At 36.4% G+C, this 20493-nt stretch overlaps 2 protein-coding genes across 5 annotated transcripts; both read left to right on the forward strand.

The window, feature by feature from the left end:
- The first annotated feature begins 4264 nt into the window (after positions 1–4264).
- Positions 4265–9388, forward strand: LOC108277350 (uncharacterized). Of its 4 annotated transcripts, none has more exons than XM_017489999.3 (6): positions 4265–4409; positions 4992–5120; positions 5364–5406; positions 5598–5665; positions 6143–6213; positions 8579–9388. In XM_017489999.3, the coding sequence occupies exons 1-6, from the start codon at positions 4400–4402 to the stop codon at positions 8876–8878; spliced, it is 621 nt and encodes a 206-aa protein (XP_017345488.1). In that variant the 5' UTR covers positions 4265–4399; the 3' UTR covers positions 8879–9388. The 4 variants fall into 4 exon arrangements, with proteins under 4 accessions (XP_017345488.1, XP_047016798.1, XP_017345487.1 ...); XM_047160842.2 differs by having other exon boundaries at positions 4266–4409; positions 4992–5105; XM_017489998.3 differs by having other exon boundaries at positions 4266–5120.
- A 1066-nt stretch (positions 9389–10454) lies between these two features.
- timm10b (translocase of inner mitochondrial membrane 10 homolog B (yeast)) lies at positions 10455–12645 on the forward strand. The gene is made up of 3 exons (XM_017490002.3): positions 10455–11068; positions 11163–11258; positions 11681–12645. Exons 1-3 carry the CDS (start codon positions 11036–11038, stop codon positions 12116–12118), a joined length of 567 nt encoding a protein of 188 aa, XP_017345491.1. The 5' UTR covers positions 10455–11035; the 3' UTR covers positions 12119–12645.
- The last annotated feature ends 7848 nt before the right edge of the window (positions 12646–20493 follow it).

Here is a 20493-nt window from a genome sequence, read left to right on the forward strand (position 1 = left end):
AACCTCGGTGACTGTAAGCCAGTAGTGATGTGTCGTTCATGAATGATTCGTTCATTTCGAACAACGTGTCGTCTTACAGTGTGATTCGTTTCCGTACAGACAGACAGACAGAGAGAGAGAGAGAGAGAGAGAGAGAGAGAGAGAGAGAGAGAATTTAATTATATTTTGCTGAAATGAACGAAATGACTCGAAAAAAGATTCGTTCATTTGCTGAACGAGATTCAAAGATCCGTCAATAAAATGATCCGAACTTCCGATCACTACAAGCCAGTCTAAAATGCGGTCCACAGTGAGTGACGTCACCTCCAATTACAAACACTCCCCATAGTATACTCCCACCCCCGACAATGATTGGCAGGTTTCTGTGCAAGGCATGGGAAATGCAAATGCAAAGGGATTTGCTGTTCCTTTTGAACATTGGCAGGCTCCATACGCCATACTTGAGGAAATGAAATAGCAAATGGGGTAATTGGTATTGCTATTTCAATATGACAGGATCATAACGCATAGCACACAGGAAACGCAATGGCAAATAAACTTTGCGTTTCCATTTAAAATTTGGTAGACACTGTACGTTTGTGTAAATGAAAATGCAAAGGGGAATACACGATTTGCATTTTCCTTTGAATCATGTCACAGTTTTGAATTATGTCACAATTTATGTGTCCACAAATAGGAAATGCAATTGCAAATACAGTATGCAATTGCTTTTGAATATTGTCCGCAAAATACTTCCATACCATATAGTGCATAAATGCATTCTTCCTTATTTTATGCATGGAATTTGCATGTTCTCCCTGGGTTGCGGGGGTTTTCTCTGGGTACTCCAGTTTCCTCCTCCAGTTCACAAACATGCATGGTAGGCTGATTGGCATGTCCAAAGTGTTCGTAGTATGTGAATGGGTGTGTGAATGTGTATGTGAGTGTGCCCTGTGATGGATTGGTACCCAATCCAGGGTGTACCCCGCCTTGTGCCCGATGCTCCCTGGGATAGGCTCCAGGTGCCCTGTGACCCAGAAGGATAAGTGGTATAGAAGATGGATGGATGGTCAAATTTGTTCATTAAATTAATTAGGGGGCCAAGCACTGAAGATGTGTAGACACCCTATTGTTATTCTACATTTTCTTATTATTATTGGAGGACCAAACACTGAACCTGCATAGGCACCCTATTGTTATTCTACCATTTCCTATTCTTCTACTTCCACTTCTTCTTCTTCTTCTCGCTAGAGTGTCTATGGCAGCCCATAGAACTGTCTGGTGAAAAGTTATAAAATTTGGCAGACTGATTGGGGAGGATCTAAGGAACATTCTGACCAAATCTGGAGTGCCGCCAATGCTCTAGCTCCACCATCAGGTCAAATTTTGAGAATGGACCTGTCTATTTAAAAGATGTGTGTATTAGAGGTGTGCATTGGAGCTGAGATCCTGCAGCTCCGTTGATGAGGGAACAGCATGGCACTATACACTAATCAAAATCTTTTATTAGGAATACCGGTACACCTGCTCATTCATGCAAAGATACCTCAGATTCCTGTTATTGGGTGACAGGAGTGGAAGCTCATGTGGTCTTTTGCTGTTGTAGCCCATACACCTCAAGGTCAGACATGCGGCGTGTTCTGAGATGCTTTTCTGCTCACCACAGTTGCATAGGATTTTTTTTTTTTTTTTTTTTTTTTACCGTAACCTTCCTATCAGCTCAAATTAACTTGGCCATTCTCCTCCTGACTTCTCTCATAAACAAGTTGTTTCCACCCACAGAACTGCCACTTACTGGATTTGTTTGTTTGTTTCTTGTGCCATTCTTTGTAAACTCTGGAGACCTTTTCATGTGAAAATTCCAGGAGATCAACAGTTTCTAAAATACTCAGCCTGTTTGGCACCAATAACAATGCCACAGTCAATTTCAGTGATGTGAAAATGTGATCACTGAGATCACATTTTTCCACCATTCTGATGTTTGATGTGAATAGTAACTGAAGCGCTTGATCTGTATCTGCATGATTTTTTTCCATTGGTTGATTGGATAATTGGATGAATGATCAGGTGTACAAATGTATGTATTAAAGTGGCTGGTGAATGTATGTATCCCATTAAAAGCCTGTTGTTGGAATTGAAAAGAGCAGTGCATATGCACAAACCTACAAATACAAGGGAGCTTGAAATGTTTCGATTGGAGGAATGGTCCACAATCCCACTACTTGTGTTAATCAGCCATGTTAGTCAGTGCAGTTAGAGACTTAGTGCTGTTAATCACCCGGGGAGAGCCGTCGACAATTAATAATTGTGGTTGTGCTAATATTTATTGAGTGTTTTGTGTGTTTTTTTTTTTTTTTTTTTTTTTTTTTGGGGGGGGGGGGGGGGGGGGGGGTGTCATTTTGAATGTCAAGTGACTCAACCCATAACACTATATACTGATCTGAAGGTCTTTGAGTGTCCCACAAAACCTTCAATATTATAACAATCATACAGGACATGACAGAAAACATACAGAAGCAGCCCTTACCTATCTGATCACAGATAGGTCACATGTAGCCAGGTCAGATGTACTGCTAGATCTTCAAAATTACATGGGTGACTGAAACCTTTGACACCTTAATTCTCAAACACAGAGAACGGCCTTTGTATAAACAGCCTACCAAAGGACCCATCACCAATGCTGACACTTAAAACCTCAGGTCACACCTCAGATATGCAAAGACGATGGGAAAACTAACCAAGCAAACCACATCAGATATAAAGAATTGACCAACAGGAACACCTTCCTTTCGCAAAACACTTCTGAAATCTTAAAGACTTCACTACATGTAATCACCATGAATAAAGAAATATGTCATTTAAATTTTAATTGCCAAGTATTAAAAACATCTTAAAATATTAGCAAGAATATGCCCATGTTTATGTGAACCAGATTATGTCAACTGAGGTGAAAGTATTTGGGTAATGATTTGCATGATCATAACTAAGTCAACTAAGTATTTAACCTGTTTATTCATCCTTATTTCAAATATAAATGAATATATATATATATATATATTATATACGTGTGTGTGTGTGTGTGTGTGTGTGTGTGTGTATATGTGTGTGCTGGCCAAACTTAATTGTCAGTGATTATATTGTACAAGTACTTTGTGCTTGTGGTTCAGTACTCAAAGAACAGATATGAGTTTACCCAGAAGGACGTTTCCTGCTCTGTGGTCGGAAATGGAAAATTTAAAAAAATGAATCTCACATACTCCACAAAGTACACACATCCTGCAAACTCTTTAACAACTAGCAACAAGGAATGAACAGATAATTATATGTTATTAATATTTACTGTTGCACTGATGCAGCTAGTAGTTAGACGCAAAAGCGCATCATTTGCTCAGGAATGCTGGCTTGCTTTCTGTACATTTCTGTTATATATTATGCGATGCCGCATGGGCACTCCAAAAAGAAACAACAACAGCCTTCAGTATTCCATTTGGCTTAAGATACAATCCATGACCACAGAGCACAGTTCTGTAGCTAATGCACTCAGTTTGTTCAATCAGTACAACTCAAATATAAATGTAATCAAATCAGTACAACGCAGATTGGCTTGTAATGATTTGTTTATTTGTTTGTTTCTTTTTACACGTTATACAAAATGGCAACATTTTTATTGCCTAATTCTGTTCCAAATAATTGGAGCAAAAAGCAGCGTTACTTCCAAACAAGACTAAGTGCAAGAGATTAAGTACAGCAGACATTGTGCTAAATATAACATTTATAAAAGTTATACTGCGGCAGTGCAGATGACAAGAAGCAACATGAAGTGAGGGGCAATATAATAATCCACTATGAATGAATATTTGCTGTTTCAAATAGATAAATGTATATGATTTATGTTAGCTTAATCAACTTTAACTTTCTGATAATAATACAATTATCATTACTGTATGTGGCTTAATCTAGAAATCTGTTCCACAATTAATCTGATCTTTAATTGTAAAAATTTCCAATAACATCCACATTTAGACTGTTAGGCTTTCTGGAGAATAGTTCAAGGTGTAAGATCAATAAATGGAACAGAGAAAAGTCATCAAACAAGTATAAAAGAAGATAATTAATTTGGCAAAACACTGACAAAATAAATCCCTTGAATGATTAGGACCTCTTGAATTTTCTACGTGAAATTAAAAAGTGCTAAATTTGTTGTAGTGACGTTCATTACACTAAGAAAGACTTACCGTGTCTTTGCGTGACGTGAACATTTGCAGTGAATTAAGTATCCGCCACATTTCCTGTTTGTAACCGAAAAAGACACAAGACAGTAAAAATAGAAGCAGATATGGTGCACCTCACGAAGAACACACATAGTAGACACAGCTAAAGCTGCACTGCCAACGGACAGTTGAGGATCAGAATATCCACGATGACACACGGTAAGCTACAATTATTACTTCTGTTGTGCCATAAGTACACTCAGTCTAAAACATTCTTACATGTAAATGTGTTTTCCAAATTGATGGACCGATATATATATCTCTACACTGAGCAGTACTTTTTGAAGTTTTAAAGCATTTCAAATGAATACATTTTTAAGAAAGACACAAAACATATAACCTGAACAAAACTAGTGTCTCAGAGAGTTGAAGAAAGCGTGGCCTATTACTTGTATCATTATTTACATACGTTAGACAGTTTTTCTAAATACATCGATACACGATATACCGGTATCGTTAATTTCGCATAGCAAGTTTATTTCTTTTTTTTTTTTTTTATTCATTATTATTTTTTAAAAGAAACATTATTCCACACAACGCAAAAGTTGTTATCTTTTCAATTTCAGTTATGTGGTCAAAATAAAACTGTGAAAGTTGTTTGTAATAATGATGGCAAAACTGTATTGAAGGAATAACAGTGTCTGCTTTTCATTAACTGTGATTACTTGATTGCATTATTAACAAATGTCATAATTACCCATAACAAATTATATCTAATGTTTCCTTTTTTATTTTATTTAGGTGACTGCACGGGACCCTATGTGGGTCTGTCACTAACGTCTATAGCACTGTTAATGTCTGTATGTTTAAACATAGTTCTCTATTCACTGAGAAGAAAAGATAGACAGAACAGAGGTACATTAAACATCGGTTAGTTTATTTAATCAGTTGGTAACCAGTTTGTGCATATTAAGCATATAATAAAGAATATATCGCTGTAGATTCAGTATTACAATTATAATGCTGTTATAATGTTGTGTATTAGTTTATTATACTAATACAATTACACTGTAAAGTAAATTAATAGGTATATTATATGTATAATGATATTACACTAAAGTATATTAGTGTTATACATATTACCTTTGGATAATATTGAACTTTTTTTAATAGATGTTGGTGTGCCGTTGTACCAAGATTCTATTCATAGTGACAGGTAGGGATATCTAAGTGCTTTTGTGTATTTATTTATTTACTTATTTACTTAGATTTTTATTTAGTTGATTCCTTGCTTGCTTACTTACTTCCATAAGTTGTGCTATGGGCTTTAACACTACACGGGCCTCTTTAACATGACACAAGCCATGTATTGCATTAAATGCATTTTGTTTCTTAATAATCTCATAGGTTTGAGGATGACGAACGGCAAAATCAAGAGAATCCTATATATGGAAACATCTTTGTAGATGGTGGAGGTGAGCCTTTAATCACTTATACATCACTAATATTGTGCGTATATCTATATCTATGTATCTATGTATCTATGTATCTATCTAGATAGATAGATAGATAGATAGATAGATAGATAGATAGAGTTTTACTATTGGCAGGTTTCGACAGTTGGGAAAAACTAAACTCTTGTAGTGCTATTCGTGACCGTTGTATAGTCCATAACTCAACCATCCTAGCTACAAAAAGAAATACATAATAATAAATAAAACACAACTGTAAAAATTCAAGAAGTCAAAACTTCAGATTTGATTGCAATTTTTTAAGTCATATAAATGAATTCTTTGAAATATTATTTTATATGCACATACGTTTTTGTAAATAGGTAGCTATGCTATGCAGTACAATAAACAGTACATATTGTACTATAAAAATATACTGTCTCACTACATCCATTTTACAAAAATATGTACTTTAATAATTACTTTTGCATTTTTTTTCAGGATCCTTGACAATGCCTGAATATAGGGACTATGATCAAATGACAAAAAAAGGTGCAAGACAAGATGAAAAGGTACAGTCCACTCATGTGCTACTGATGTGTGCTTGATTAACTCATTCATTATAATAAAACTGCCAAAAATCCGCTAATAAATGCTTCAACATAACCAAATGAAATGCATTTTTACATTCTGAAGGAAAGCCGTAAATAAAAGGCTCAAATATTCAAAAGGTTTGAAAATGGGAACAGTGTCACCATTGCTGATACTTTTTGAAGCCAGAGCTGATGTTTTGGAACAGATGTTATCATATAAAAGTTAAAAAAAAAAAAAAAAAAAAAAAAAAGGCAAAGTTTCTTAGTACACATTGTTAATTTGATAACCATGTAACTATTTTGAGCAGGCCAGCCCACGCATTTAAAAGCAGCCACATGCACAGAAATACTGTGGCTCTTTACTTTCACACAACAACTGTGGTATTGCGCTGTTAGACCACCGTGCGTCAATAAGTTAGACTCTAAAATAAGCTGACAGGTTGAGAACAGGAAACCGTATAAGACTAAAAACTGGCCAAGGTATCTCACAGTAACATCCAGTGTACATTTCACGACAACTTAAAATGTTTTAGAAGTTTGTTGATGTTAAACAAAAGTACTTCATTAGAAGGAGGAGATATCTATTTCAGTAGCAGCCTAGTGGAAATTTAATGACTCCAAAAGATGTAAATGAATCAAAAATTTTTTTGTAACTACAGACTTACGGTCGGGTCAAAAAGTCTGAGACCACATTGAAATTCTGAGATTCTTTTTAAAAACTGGAGATAAACAGGAAGTTTTAAAAAAAATAAAAAAAATTCCAAAATAAAAATTAAAAAAAGGAAATGTGCAACATTTTGACTATTCAGTGTTCAAGGTATTGCGCAATTCCTAGGTCACTATCTAAATTTAAGAAAATTTGTGATATTGAACATGTTAACTGCAAAGGTAACTGTACAAATGGTCAGATTCTCTGTGAGTTTCATCCCTTCTATAGAAGCACATATTCAGATGACACTCAGATGAATTTGATCCACAATGGATCATAAAGTTTTGCATAAGCTTGTGGAGTAAATCCCAGCTTGAGTATATGCTGTCATTAAAGCAAAACAGGGACAAACCAAATACTAGGAAACTCTGACATTCATGTAAAATATATATATATATATATATATATATATATATATATATATATATATATATATATATATATATATATATATATATATTTATTTATTTTTTTTTTTTAATGTAAAAATTTGTAAGATTGACCTTTTTACTCAAGTTGCTGCTGATAATATAATTAGTAATGAAAACCTTTTCTATTTTCACTGGTGGTCTCAGACTTTTGGACCTCACTGTATACAGAATTTAGTACGATGCTCTTCATGGATGCACACGATAGTTTACTTTTTAATGAGTTACCTTTATAAAGTAATATCATCTTTAAGAAAAAGTCACAAAGCTGAATGTAAAACAAACCAACAAATAACCTAAAATAAATCAACGACCTCCAAATTTGAAATGTTTTCCACTTTAGCACTTAGATTTTGAAATTTGATTTAACATTTCAGGATATAGATCTATAGATGGGTGATTAATTTAAAGTAAAAAAAAAATGTTACAACAAGCTGCCAAAACAGTTTCTACACAACAATTCAACACAAGCCTCTGGAACTGTACTGGAGAAATGAATACAGTTCTTACAAAAGATTTTTCCTCAAATGGTGTGTTAATGATGGTAATGAAGTGCGTTGTCTAACATGTCAGTCCAAAATCTCCTAAGGGTGCTCAATTGGGTTGTGATCTGGTAACTACTGTATGAAGGCCATAGTATATAACTAACATCATTTTAATATTAATTTAAAACTTACACCATTGAATGAGCCCTCATGACCTGTGGATGGGGACATTGTCAACCTGCAGGAGAGCACTCCCTTCAGGATAGAAATTTTTCACCATAAAATAAAGGTGATCAGTCAGAATTACTTTGTATTCATTTACGTTGACCGTTCACTCTAATTGGACAAGTGGACCCAAACTATGCCAGAATAAATAAATAAACGTCCCCCACCTTTTTATCCGTTTATGTCACCCATCTGTACATCACAGTGCTGTGACCACTATCATTTTTTCAGATTAATAATCTACAGTATAAAGTATTAGTTAAGAATACAGCTGACAAACTCTCTCTCTTTTTTCTTTTTTATCTTTTAATGACACAATATTGACTGAATTAGCATGGTCTCTATGTTGGTCTGATAAAGCCAGTTTGATCAAATAGTATAAATCTTTCATAAGTTTTAGATAGACCCTGATAATAGACTCGGCCCTGTGGACAATTCTGAGGTTTAGTTATTTAATGGAATGTAGATTAATTAAAACAACATTTCCCTCCTCCTAGTCTGACCCAGAAGATGTTTCTTATGCATCCTTGGATCTAAAACTTGTTCAGAAACGTAAGAAAAAGAAGAGATACCAGGAGAAACAGAATCAGATGCATAAGGTCCAGACTCATCCACCTCCTGTGGCACAGATGAGGCGCACGGAGATGGGAGAAGACTGTGATGTTGCCCTGCCTTCACGAAGCAGCAGCCTCATTGTGTCCCGCAGCAGCATCTACCTCAACAGCCATCAAGTAGCACTGGAGACAGAGGAGCTACAGAGGGAGAGAGAGACAGAATGGCAAAGCAGTCATGTCTGAGAAATGATGATGAAATTGCATGCCAACATTGATCACAGTCTTTGCCAATCAGAACCAAGTCATGATCAAGGCAGCTAAAGACCAAAGCAAATGTAAAAGTTCTTAAGTGCAAAGTTATCCGTCTTAAATTCAGAATTACAAAGTCAGCTAAATTTGGCACAATTCATAATAATTATTTATTTTACCTTATAATTTTTTTAAATTAGTGGTTAAAGCAGGTGAAGACAAATATTGCTGCCTATAAGTGAGAATTATGAACTTTCATGCTTCTGAAGGTAGTTTGAACTCTGTAATCAGATTGCACAATATTCTGCAGCAGCAGGCAACAGGAGGATATTGAGCAACATCGATGACGTATGTTATGGAAAACACCTTTAAAAAGTTTTCCATAAAGAACCTGATAGCAAAAAATGCTAAATGATTTTTCTATGTCAATGGAAAATGTTGTGTCTAATCAGGTCTGAGCTAAATTGGAAATAGGGCATTAGAATAAAAACAGCTTCAAAGACACATGTAAAGAGTTATTTATAATAGGTCATATCTATTTTTACATTTAATCACTGTGCAAGCTTGTCTATGCACGTTGGAAATTCCTGCTTTGTTTATGATGATAAGTGATACAACTTTAATTATATCTGAAAGTTAACTTAAATAAACCATATTTAGTTTTTCCCACTACAGCTGACACTGATGATGCATTTGCAAACCAACAATTATTATAAAGTACACAAACCATATAGAATTAAATCATTAGCATATGCAGGTCAGACTTACTCCATTGTTAAAGGAAAAGCTTCCATAATTAAAGTGAACCTGTTTATCATAATGATCCTGATTTAGAAATTTAGATCTTTATTCATAGAATGCAAGGCATGTACATGCATAATCAGTGATGAAAGATGTGATCAATTCTTTCAGTTCTTTCTTTATTATTATTATTAAAATGTGTGTCACCTGAAACAACTGGTATATATTAAAATAAATAAATAAATAAAAAATAAATAAAAAACATAACAAATGGTCCAAGCCCCAAATATTACGTTTTTAATGGTCTTAAAAACAAATCATTGGTCATAATATTAGCAATAATTAAACAAATGCACTCCTGAGACCTCCTATGCCACCATTTGCTCGTTTACTTTTGCTGCAGTGAACTGTTTAGGGGAAAGCTAGAAACAGAGAAAGTCACTTCTATAGTCATTTTGTACACAGAGGTAAAATCATGATAATGATTAAAATGTTTGATGTACAATTCAAACTAGTTCAAACTAACACATAGTTTACAAAATTAAAATAAAGTAAAAATTCAATAAATACATAAGATAAAATAAAATAAAATAGAAATAAAAAGTTGTCTGCAAGTTTTCCACAAGCTTTAAACATTTAAAGAAATCAAAGGGAAATGTTATCCCATACTAAGTTACTTTATCTACATGTTTAATTCTTGCTAATTTCCTGACCAATGATTTGTTTTTAAGACCATTATAAGCATAATATTTTACTATTTGGAGCTTGGCCTTTTTTTTTTTTTTTTAATGCCCAGGAGTGTAGAGAAGTCCAAAACATAAAGTTATAATGAATTGTTTTATTGTAATACATGGTTATACTTTCATTTAATTAAAATGTAGAATTACAGGGTTACAATAACAAAACAAAACAAAAAAGACAACAGCTTTTAGTTTGCATTGCAGTGACAGAAGAAATATATTGCTAATCATCATTCCAAATGCAAACAAACAAACAGACAAGTAACCCCTTAAATCAGAAGAGACTATTAGTTATCTCACACTGAAAAAATAAGGGACAGAATTCTCAGTGCTCACACATCTGGACATTACAGAATCCACAGGGTATATACTATGTAAAAAACGTAAATGACTTTATTTACCGTTGTAAGGCCTATATTATTTATAAGGCAATAGCCAAGCTTAACTTTCATTTTATGAATGACTTCCGGGGTTCCGCCGCCACGACAATGACGTTGCTGCTGTTCTGGTCACGTGACACCAACATGGCTGCGTGCATGTGAAAGTCATGCTACACTTCATCGGAATTACTATTCATGGGTTTTAAATCACCATTTATAAGGAACCGGTATCGAGTAAGCTACTATTAGCGTCTGCAGATAGTTTAACTTATATACACACTGTAGCGTATATGGTTATGGACCCCGACGGACAACTACGGAATGTAAGTAAACGTAATACTTCCTTCATCTGATGTAGACGTAACCCGAAGGTGTACTGTTGATTGATGTTTTATTTTCTACATTTGGGCTTTCTAGCTTCGCGACTTCCTCTTGGTTTATAATCGAATGACCGAAATTTGCTTCCAGCGATGCACGAACAATTTCAACTACAGAAATCTCACAATGGATGAAGTAAGTCAAGCATGTATTATTAGAACCAGTTTCAAATCAATAAACTGCACTGTGCACAGTTCCATAAACTGTATAATGGTATAATATTGCTTAAAAAGGCCGGTGTTATAATCACTTTTAACGATTTGTCCTACCTACAACTATAGGTAGCATATTTTGACATGACCAGTAAATGCCTCCAGCATTAAAACCAATGAAGAAACATGAGTGTATGGACATGTTAAAGTTAAGTGCGCATGCGCCAAACCCTTTGGTATGACATCTCGATCGGTTTTTAGATCACCGAACAGTTATTGTGGTATAATCACAAAGAACATGGTTTGATGGCATTAAAAGATGCAATTTTAATGAAATACATATGCAGAAAAGTGACTGGTTGTTGTGTTTTTGTTTTTTTTGTTTTGTTTTCTTGACTGCTTCAGGAGCATTGTGTGGACAGCTGTGCTGGCAAACTAATCCGTTCCAACCATCGCCTCATGGGTACATATGTAAAGTTGATGCCAGCTATGGTCCAACGCCGAATGGAGGAGATGGAAAGCAAAGCTGCAGAAGTTGCAAAGGCAACCGAAGCAGTAGGCCCAGTGGAGCCTCTCGTTGGAGGTTTAAATTCATCAGATGCCCCATCCACCCTCATAACATCTACTCTTGCCACACCTTCACCAGGTGTGCCAACACCCACATATGCTGCAGAACAGGCAGAGATGGCAGCTACCCATGGCATAATTCAATCTGTACCATCACCGTCTACAAATGAGGCATCGGTTTCACCCGTAACATTCCCAGTTGTTACAGAAAGTGCACACACACATTCAGCTGAGTCCCCAGTATTAGTCCCATCCCATCCAAGCAAGCATCCTTAGAAGTGACCTCTTCACTTTTAGAGGGACTTAAGGTATCTTCCTCTCCTGACTCCCTCTCAAGTGCTATGACAGGCATCCCTTTAAGAAATGAAGATGTAAACCATATTGGTGTAGTGAACAGCAGCATGTCATCACCAGCACATCAGTCTACTAGGGGAGAAGGACCACCATCTTAATGGTGGATTATTAATAAACAGGAACAAGTTTCATTGCTCAGAGCTGTTATCTGGAAGCATGAACTGAGTAGAATAATGAGTACGTAAACTACTTGAAGGTGAAAAAGTGTGACTTTCATTAATACTGTCTTGAGAGACATGGATATATCAAATTCCTAATGATAGCAGGCACAGTGGTAACAAAATATGACATTGTTTGGATGCTGGTGTTTTTCGGTTCACTTCTGATGTTGGGAAGTATATGTGACCATGTGGCTGAGAAGGCATGCAACCAGAAAAAAATTATGTGTAATGGTGTTTAGAATGGTGGAAATACATTTTAACAAAAAATAAAATATGTGATCATGAAAAGGGTATTTGGAAGTATTTTTGAATATGTGTGGAATATGATATAATTTCTGGTTGTTATTACACTCTTACATTATTGTATTATATTTTCTGAATAACTTTATTTTGAATTAATCTTAGTATTTTCCCTAAATTTCTCTCACACGAGATGTGCTACTGGGACCATACCTTTCATAGTAGTATTTTATTTATTTAATTCATACTCACAATGAATGTGTTACATAATAAGGTAATGTACTGCAAGGTGATAAAATTCTTTAAAGATACAATCACTGATACAAGTATGTTCCCTTTCACTCTCAGACTACACAAGTGCCCTGTTAGATATTGTGTATAATAATCATATCTTATAATGGCTCTGGGTAGTTAAAGAATTAATGCCTGGGGTGCAGTCATGAGCCTTGCACAACTACTATCCAATATCTGCTAGAGAAATTTGGTTCAGTCTCAATAAACAGGAATATACACCAATCAGCCATAATACTAAAACTACCTGCCTAATATTATGTAGTTCCTTCTTGTGCCGCCAAACCAGCTCTGACTTGTCGAGGCATGGACGCCACAAAACCTCTGAAGGTGTGCTGTGGCATCTGGCACCAAGACTTTGGCAGCAGATCCTTTAATTCTTGTAAGTTGCGAGGTGGGTTTCCATGCATCTGACTTGTTTATCCAGCACATCCCACAGATGCTCGATCGGATTGTGATCTGGGGAATTTGGGGACCAAGTCAATACCTTGAACTCTTTCATTTTCCTCAATCCATTCCTGAACAATTTTCACTGTGTGGCAGGGTGCATTATCCTGCTGAAAAAGTCTACTGCTATTAGGGAATACCGTTGCCATGAAGCAGTGTACTTGGTTTTCAACAGTGTTTAGGTAGGTGGTATGTGTCAAAGTAACATACACATGCATGCCAGGACCCAAAGTTTCCCAGTAGAACATTACATTCCCAGAGCATCACACTGCCTCTACTGGCTAAACTTCTTCCCAAAGTACATCCGGGTGCCATCTCTTCCCCAGGTAAGCAACACACATGCACCCACCTGTCTACATGATGTAAAAGAAAACATGATTCATCAGACCAGGGCACCTTCTTCCATCGCTTCATGGTCCAGTTCTGATGCTCACTGATGCCCATTGTAGGAGCTTTTGGTGGTATACAAGTGTCAGCATGGGCACTCTGGCTGGTCTGCAACTACACAGCACCACATGCAGCAAGCTGCCATGTACTGTGTGTTTTGACACCTTTCTATCATAGCCAGCATTAACTTTATTCAGCAATTTGTGCTGTAATGGATCTTCTGTGGGATCGAACCAGACGGACTAGCCTTTGCTCCCCATGTGCATCACTGAGCATTGGGTTCCTATGACCCTGTTGCTGGTTCACCGGTTGTCCTTCCTTGGACTACTTTTGGTAGGTACTAATCACTGCATACCAGGAAAACCCCACAAGACCTGCCATTTTGGAGATGCCCTGACCAGTTGTCTAGCCATTACAGTTTGGCCCTTGTCAAAGTTGCTCAGATCCTTATACTTGCCCATTTTTCTTGTTTCCAGCACATCAACTTTGAGAACTGACTGTTCACTTGCTGCCTAATATATCCCACCCCTTGACAGGTGCCACTGTAATGAGAATCAATGTTATTCACGTCACCTGTCAGTGGTTTTAATGTTCTGGCTGATTGGTGTAACTTGTAGGCTAGGTCAGCTTGGGTTTCAAGAGTTATATTGCTCTTGGACAACCACATCTGCTGCCCTATGGATATTTCTCCACAGGGTTAGAGTTAACCCTAACCCAAAGGTAGTAAAAGTCCTGAAATTCTTTACACAGTAAAAAGTGCAATTGTTCACCTTAATAAATACTCTGGTAAAAGTTGAAGCATATCTTTAACAATTTCACTCAAGTTAAAGGATAATAATATAAATGCTTAAATTTACTAAAAGTATGAAAGTAAAAGTACAAGAATGACATAATCTGACTCAAGCCAATAAATTTTAGTCACTGTTGATAAATTTGTACCTTCATAAATAACAGTGCAAGTTACAACAAATATATTACAGTGATTCGTATTAGATCTCATTCTTTCTGTCATGTTGATTAAAGTTTAGATTTGTTAAAAAATTTAAAAGAACCTATATGACTTTACAAATATATGACTACATAGATTATGTAGTAAGTAGAAAGTAAGAGATTTTTCTTTTGAAATGTGTAAGTGTAGAAATGTGTAGAAATGTACAATTAGGTGAGTGTAAAACTCAAGAAAAATACTTTAGGACTTATGTACAGTAACAAAGTAATTTTTGCTGTAGACTACAGTTAAAACGCAGAAGCAAACGCCACTGCCATGTCCAGTGCTTATGGCACAGTATGGAAACAGGCAGTAATTATGCATTTAAGCACAAATTAATACTACCTTATACGTAATTAACTTTAATTTTAAAATAGGAACAAGTTTGTACCTTTTAAGACAAATACATGCTTGATGAAATTGAAGAAATAGGTCAAATCTTTTCTATAAACGGTATCAAGTAAAGATTTCATTTCATTCCACATTAAGCATTTTTAATCCACAGGTTGAACAAGATGACTACGGAAGTAAAAGAAATACAAGGAGTGTGTTTTTCTATACAAATTAGGTAACACCTAATGCACATAAGAATTAGATTACATTTACAATTAGTTATTTACATAAAGGCAGTAGTAACAAACATTTTGCAGTGTTGCAATATCCTCATCTTTTATGTATGTCTGTGCCAGGCACAGGAAGAAGCTGTCTTCCTGTTGGCTACACAGACTGAAACACCATCATCTGCCCTAGAAATACTACAATGTGGCAAACAATTTTAACCTTCACTATTTTATTTAACAATCTTACTCTGACACTGCCTATATACAAGTAAAATTCATTAATTCAGGCAGAGCTGCTCAAGGAATTCATATTTCACTTGTAAAGCTTGAGCACAAAATATGTGGCACCAATAAATAGCACCTATTAGTAGTGAATTGTCTGTTGCCTAATTTTTATATATCCATTGTCTAAATAATTTTGATCACACATTAGTGTTCAAAACAGAAATTTGTTGTTAAAAACACAACATTAATATTATAACTTTAAGTTAAAAACTGGTACAATTAAAATACTCCACTGGTGATTCCACTAATTCCATTCACATATCTAATGAGACCGATAAATTATAAAACTTTTTGGCTATCTAACACAATACTAGGCCGCTAGACAAGGGGAGGCACAACTAAGCTATTAGATCAGTTTAGCTGCTAGAGTGCCATGAAAAGTATGTTAGCTGTCCTTATGCTCTGCTCATACCATGTTCATGTAACTTGGAACTCATATAGACATTTACACACCTTGTTTTCCTGCTCAGCATGAGAAGATGTTAGTGTTTCGGTTTCAACCCCATTACTGTTTTTTTTCTTTTTTTTAAAAAAATTGGAATATATCCATTTTTCCCCTCACACTAACTCACTGTATGAGCTACCGATATTACCTGTCAGCCAATAAGACACAAGTATTTCCACGTATTTTCCTCTAAGCCAGGTGTAGGGAACCTGTGGCTCACAAGCCATATATGGCTGTTTCAGTGATTTCTTATGGATCAACGGTGGGCGTGTACTCACTTTTGTTGCTAGCGGTTTAGACATTAATGGCTGTGTGTTGAGTTATTTTGAGGGGACAGCAAATTTACACTGTTACACAAGCTGTACACTCACTACTTTACATTGTAGCAAAGTGTCATTTCTTCAGTTTTGTCACATGAAAAGATATAATCAAATATTTACAAAAATGTGAGGGGTGTACTCACTTTTGTGAGATACTGTATATATATATCTCACGATACCAAAAATCTAGTAGTCGGTACCGATACAACCAAAAGTACTCAATACCAAAGTCGATACCACGGTGTGGTATTAAAAAAAAAATAATAATAATAATTTCATTAAAGACTCTCCTGGAGGACATCCTTCTCTGGCTGAGAGAGAGAGAGAGAGAGAGAGAGAGAGAGAGAGAGAGAGAGAGAGAGAGAGAGAGAGAGAGAGAGAGAGAGAGAGAGAGAGAGAGAGAGAGAGAGAGAGAGAGAGAGAGAGAGAGAGAGAGAGAGAGAGAGAGAGAGAGAGAGAGAGAGAGAGAGAGAGAGAGAGAGAGAGAGAGAGAGAGAGAGAGAGAGAGAGAGAGAGAGAGAGAGAGAGAGAGAGAGAGAGAGAGAGAGAGAGAGAGAGAGAGAGAGAGAGAGAGAGAGAGAGAGAGAGAGAGAGAGAGAGAGAGAGAGAGAGAGAATATTTTAGTTATCAAACACTGTCTAACAATGAGTGGAGGCTACAGTGGAAGTGCACTCCTAAATGCACTTGCACACACACACCTTATACTCTGAATGCAAGCATTAGTTTAAATTCACTGATATGGTGGCAGGCCAAAAAGATTTATTAAAAGCATGATCATTTGAATGATTATTAGTGACATTAGGCTACATTTATCTGACAGGACACGGGCTGACTGGCGATGCATGGTGGCCCATTAGGAGGTAGTTTATAACATTGCAATGCGTTAGCGTCGTTAACACATAACTGGCTATCGCAAACATTACATGGAGCATAACATTAGCTGGTTTCATGGCTACAATGCCAGCTGCCTCAAACAAACATAATATAGGACTGGCTTTCAGGTGCTTCGCCAAATTCCAGGTGTTTCCTCGCTTTGTTTGAAAAGAATGATAGCATCGGTTGCACACCGGCTTCAGCGCATCAATTATATGTTTATTGTCAGCCGCCTGGGTGCACGGTGGCTTAGTGGTTAGCATGTTTGTCTCACACCTCCAAGGTTGGGGGTTTGATTCCCCCAGGGATTCCCTGGGGTTGGGGGTCCTCTGTGTGTGGAGTTTGCATGTTCTTCCCATACTGCAAGGGTTTCCTCTGGGTGCTTTGGGTTCCTCCCCAAGTCCAAAGACATGCATGGTAGACTGATTGGCATGTGTGTGATTGTGTGCTCTGCGATGGATTGGAACCCTGTCCAGGGTGTACCCTGCCTTGTGCCCTGTGCTCCCTGGGATAGGCTCCAGGTTTCCCTGTGACCCTGAAGGGAGGATAAGCGGTATAGAAGATGGATGGATGTCATCCGCCTCGAATGAGAAGTATTTCCATATTCCATACCACTTTTCCTTTCAACGAGTCGGGTGGAGCTAAACTTCTGTAGTTTTTCCCGTGTGCTTGTAGGCGTTTTTCTTCTTCTTCACCACTTGTGGCCGACTAAAACACTTGCGCGTATTTGCTGCCCCCATCAGGTCCGGAAGAATTGCAACCTCGGTACCTTCATAACAAGCAGTACTAGCGCTTCTTCAAAAAAAAGTACCGTCACGTTTTAAGAATGTTGGTACCGACTTGGTACCAAAGTATCAGTTCTCGTGACATCTCTAGTCTGCAGCCAAGAATGGCCAGGTTAGGTTATGCCCCTGCCAGAAATCAATAGATCACCATAGAATCCTTTATCAGCAATGAAGCATTCTATGGGCTGCCATAGACTCTCATGTGTAATTATATTTATTTATAATAATAATAATAATAATAATAAGAAGAAGAAGAAGAAGAAGAAGAAGAAGAAGAGAAGAAGAAGAAGAAGAAGAAGAAGAAGAAAAAGAAACAATACAAAATAGGATAAGGGATAGGCTTTGTAATAATATAGTAATGTTTTCAATTTTGAGACTGATAACAAGCTTTCAATAAGTTTCAATAAGCAGAGACAATAAATGGTGTATATTCTTGCAAAAGAACATTCCATACTATTTGCTCCTATAATATGAACTAAATTCACTTTCATTGTCATTTTAAGAAATATGAAAACAGAAAAATGCTCTATGACAGTGTGAGATTTCCTATTCTGAATCCCAGTGGTCCCCACCCTGGGAGAGATCGGAAGAGGGGTAGAAATTGTTGTCAAGAAAAAAAAAAAAACACAGACAAGCATCATTTGGGTACTCTGTGTAATTTATTGCTTTTCAAATAGAATGTGCATAAATGAAAAACCCCATGTTCCCTCTCCCTCTGTATTTTCTTTTTGCTGGGTAGAAGCAGAGCTTAGCTGTCAGTGCTAGTGATGGGTTCAGATCATTTTACTGACTCGGATCTTTGAATCTCATTCAGCAAAATGAACGAATCTTTTTTTGAGTCATTTCGTTCATTTCAGCAGAATATAATTAAAATGTTACATGTTAAATTCCCCCACACATCTAGTATTTAATAAACTATAAAATAAACTATAGGCTAATGCAGCCAAGGCCGAATTATGAGAAACAGAAATGATTCATTAATAGCTTAGCTTAGTCTTCAGGCTATGCAGTCTGTTAGTTCAACTCACTTCCCTGATCTGAGTCGTTCTTACTTTTTTCGTTGTCACATTTATCACGTCTGTCAAATGATTAGTTAATCTCTTGAGTCTTTGGGTTCGAGTTGTTCGTTCATCCTGATTCCGGTACTGCATGGTGCCTATCCGGTCACTGGAAGAACGTATGACTCGAACCCGAAGACTCGAGAGATGAACTAATCATTTCTGTTTCCGGTACAGAACCTATGGGGATGTTGCTGCATATGCGTAGTCAAAAATGAATGAATCACTTCCTGAGAGAACTCGTTGTTCCTGAGTCATATTAAAGATTCGTTCAAAATGAACACCTGATGCCAACTTAGTGACTTTTCAGACCCCTTTAGCGACTTTTTTTTTGCAAAAAAATAAAGCACTTAGTGATAAATCTAGCGACTTTTTGGACAAGCCTTATCAAACTTTCCAAATTTCTCCAGTACTGTCTTGCAAGTGCAAGATCTTGCTTTCACACTGCACTCTCACCTCTCTCTGTGTCTGCTCTGTTCAGTGAGTGTCTGAGAGCCTGAGATTTAACAATGTCATGGATAACGAGAGGCGCCTTCTTCCCAATTTACAGCATTCTTATGTGAATGTTTTTAGAATGCAAGACGAATGTAATGCAACATGTTTTACATGTAAAATAGTACACGGTATTACAGCCTAGTTCTCTGTTCAAAATAGTTATAGTGTTCAGAAACATTTTTGATCATTCATGTTCTATACCTGTCCGTTATATAGTTTTATAAAAGTTATTTTAAAAAAAGTTCTGAAAAGTCATTTATAAAGGTACAAAAACACAAAATAAAAAATATCTATCTATCTATCAAAACAGATTATAGATTAGGTTATATCAATAGATTTAATATAGAATAGATAATCATTTTACCTGGTGTTCTCCAGTGGGGGTGGTGGGGGTGGGGGTCGGTTTAAAAAGTAATGAAAAGTAATTTAATAAAGTACAGAAACACATTTTTTAAATCTATCTTATATATATATCCATCCATCTTCAACCGCTTACTCCTTTTCAGGGTCACGGGAAACCTGGAGCCTATCCCAGGAAGCATCGGGCACAAGGCGGGGCACACCCGGGACAGGGTGCCAGTCCATCGCAGGGCACAATCACACACACACACACACATTTTATATATATATATATATATATATATATATATATATATATATATATATATATATATATATATATATATATATATATATATATATATAGGGGGGGTGGGTGGGGAGAGAGAGAGAGAGAGAGAGAGAGAGAGAGAACCTCTGCTGTATCCTATTCTGAAGGCTTATTAAAAACTCAATTCAAACAGGGAAAAAAAGCAAATGGTGTATTCCTGCAGAGGATCTCTCACACCATGTAGTGAAGACTGCTTTGGCTTTTCCAGGTTCCCTGTGAGCACCTTTATGACGAAGCCTCTCAGACATAACTCACCCCCATCACATTCTGATCATCTGTTCAGATAACTCTG

Source organism: Ictalurus punctatus, chromosome 16, assembly GCF_001660625.3.
Source record: "Ictalurus punctatus breed USDA103 chromosome 16, Coco_2.0, whole genome shotgun sequence".
In the NCBI taxonomy this organism is placed as follows: Eukaryota; Metazoa; Chordata; class Actinopteri; order Siluriformes; family Ictaluridae; genus Ictalurus; species Ictalurus punctatus.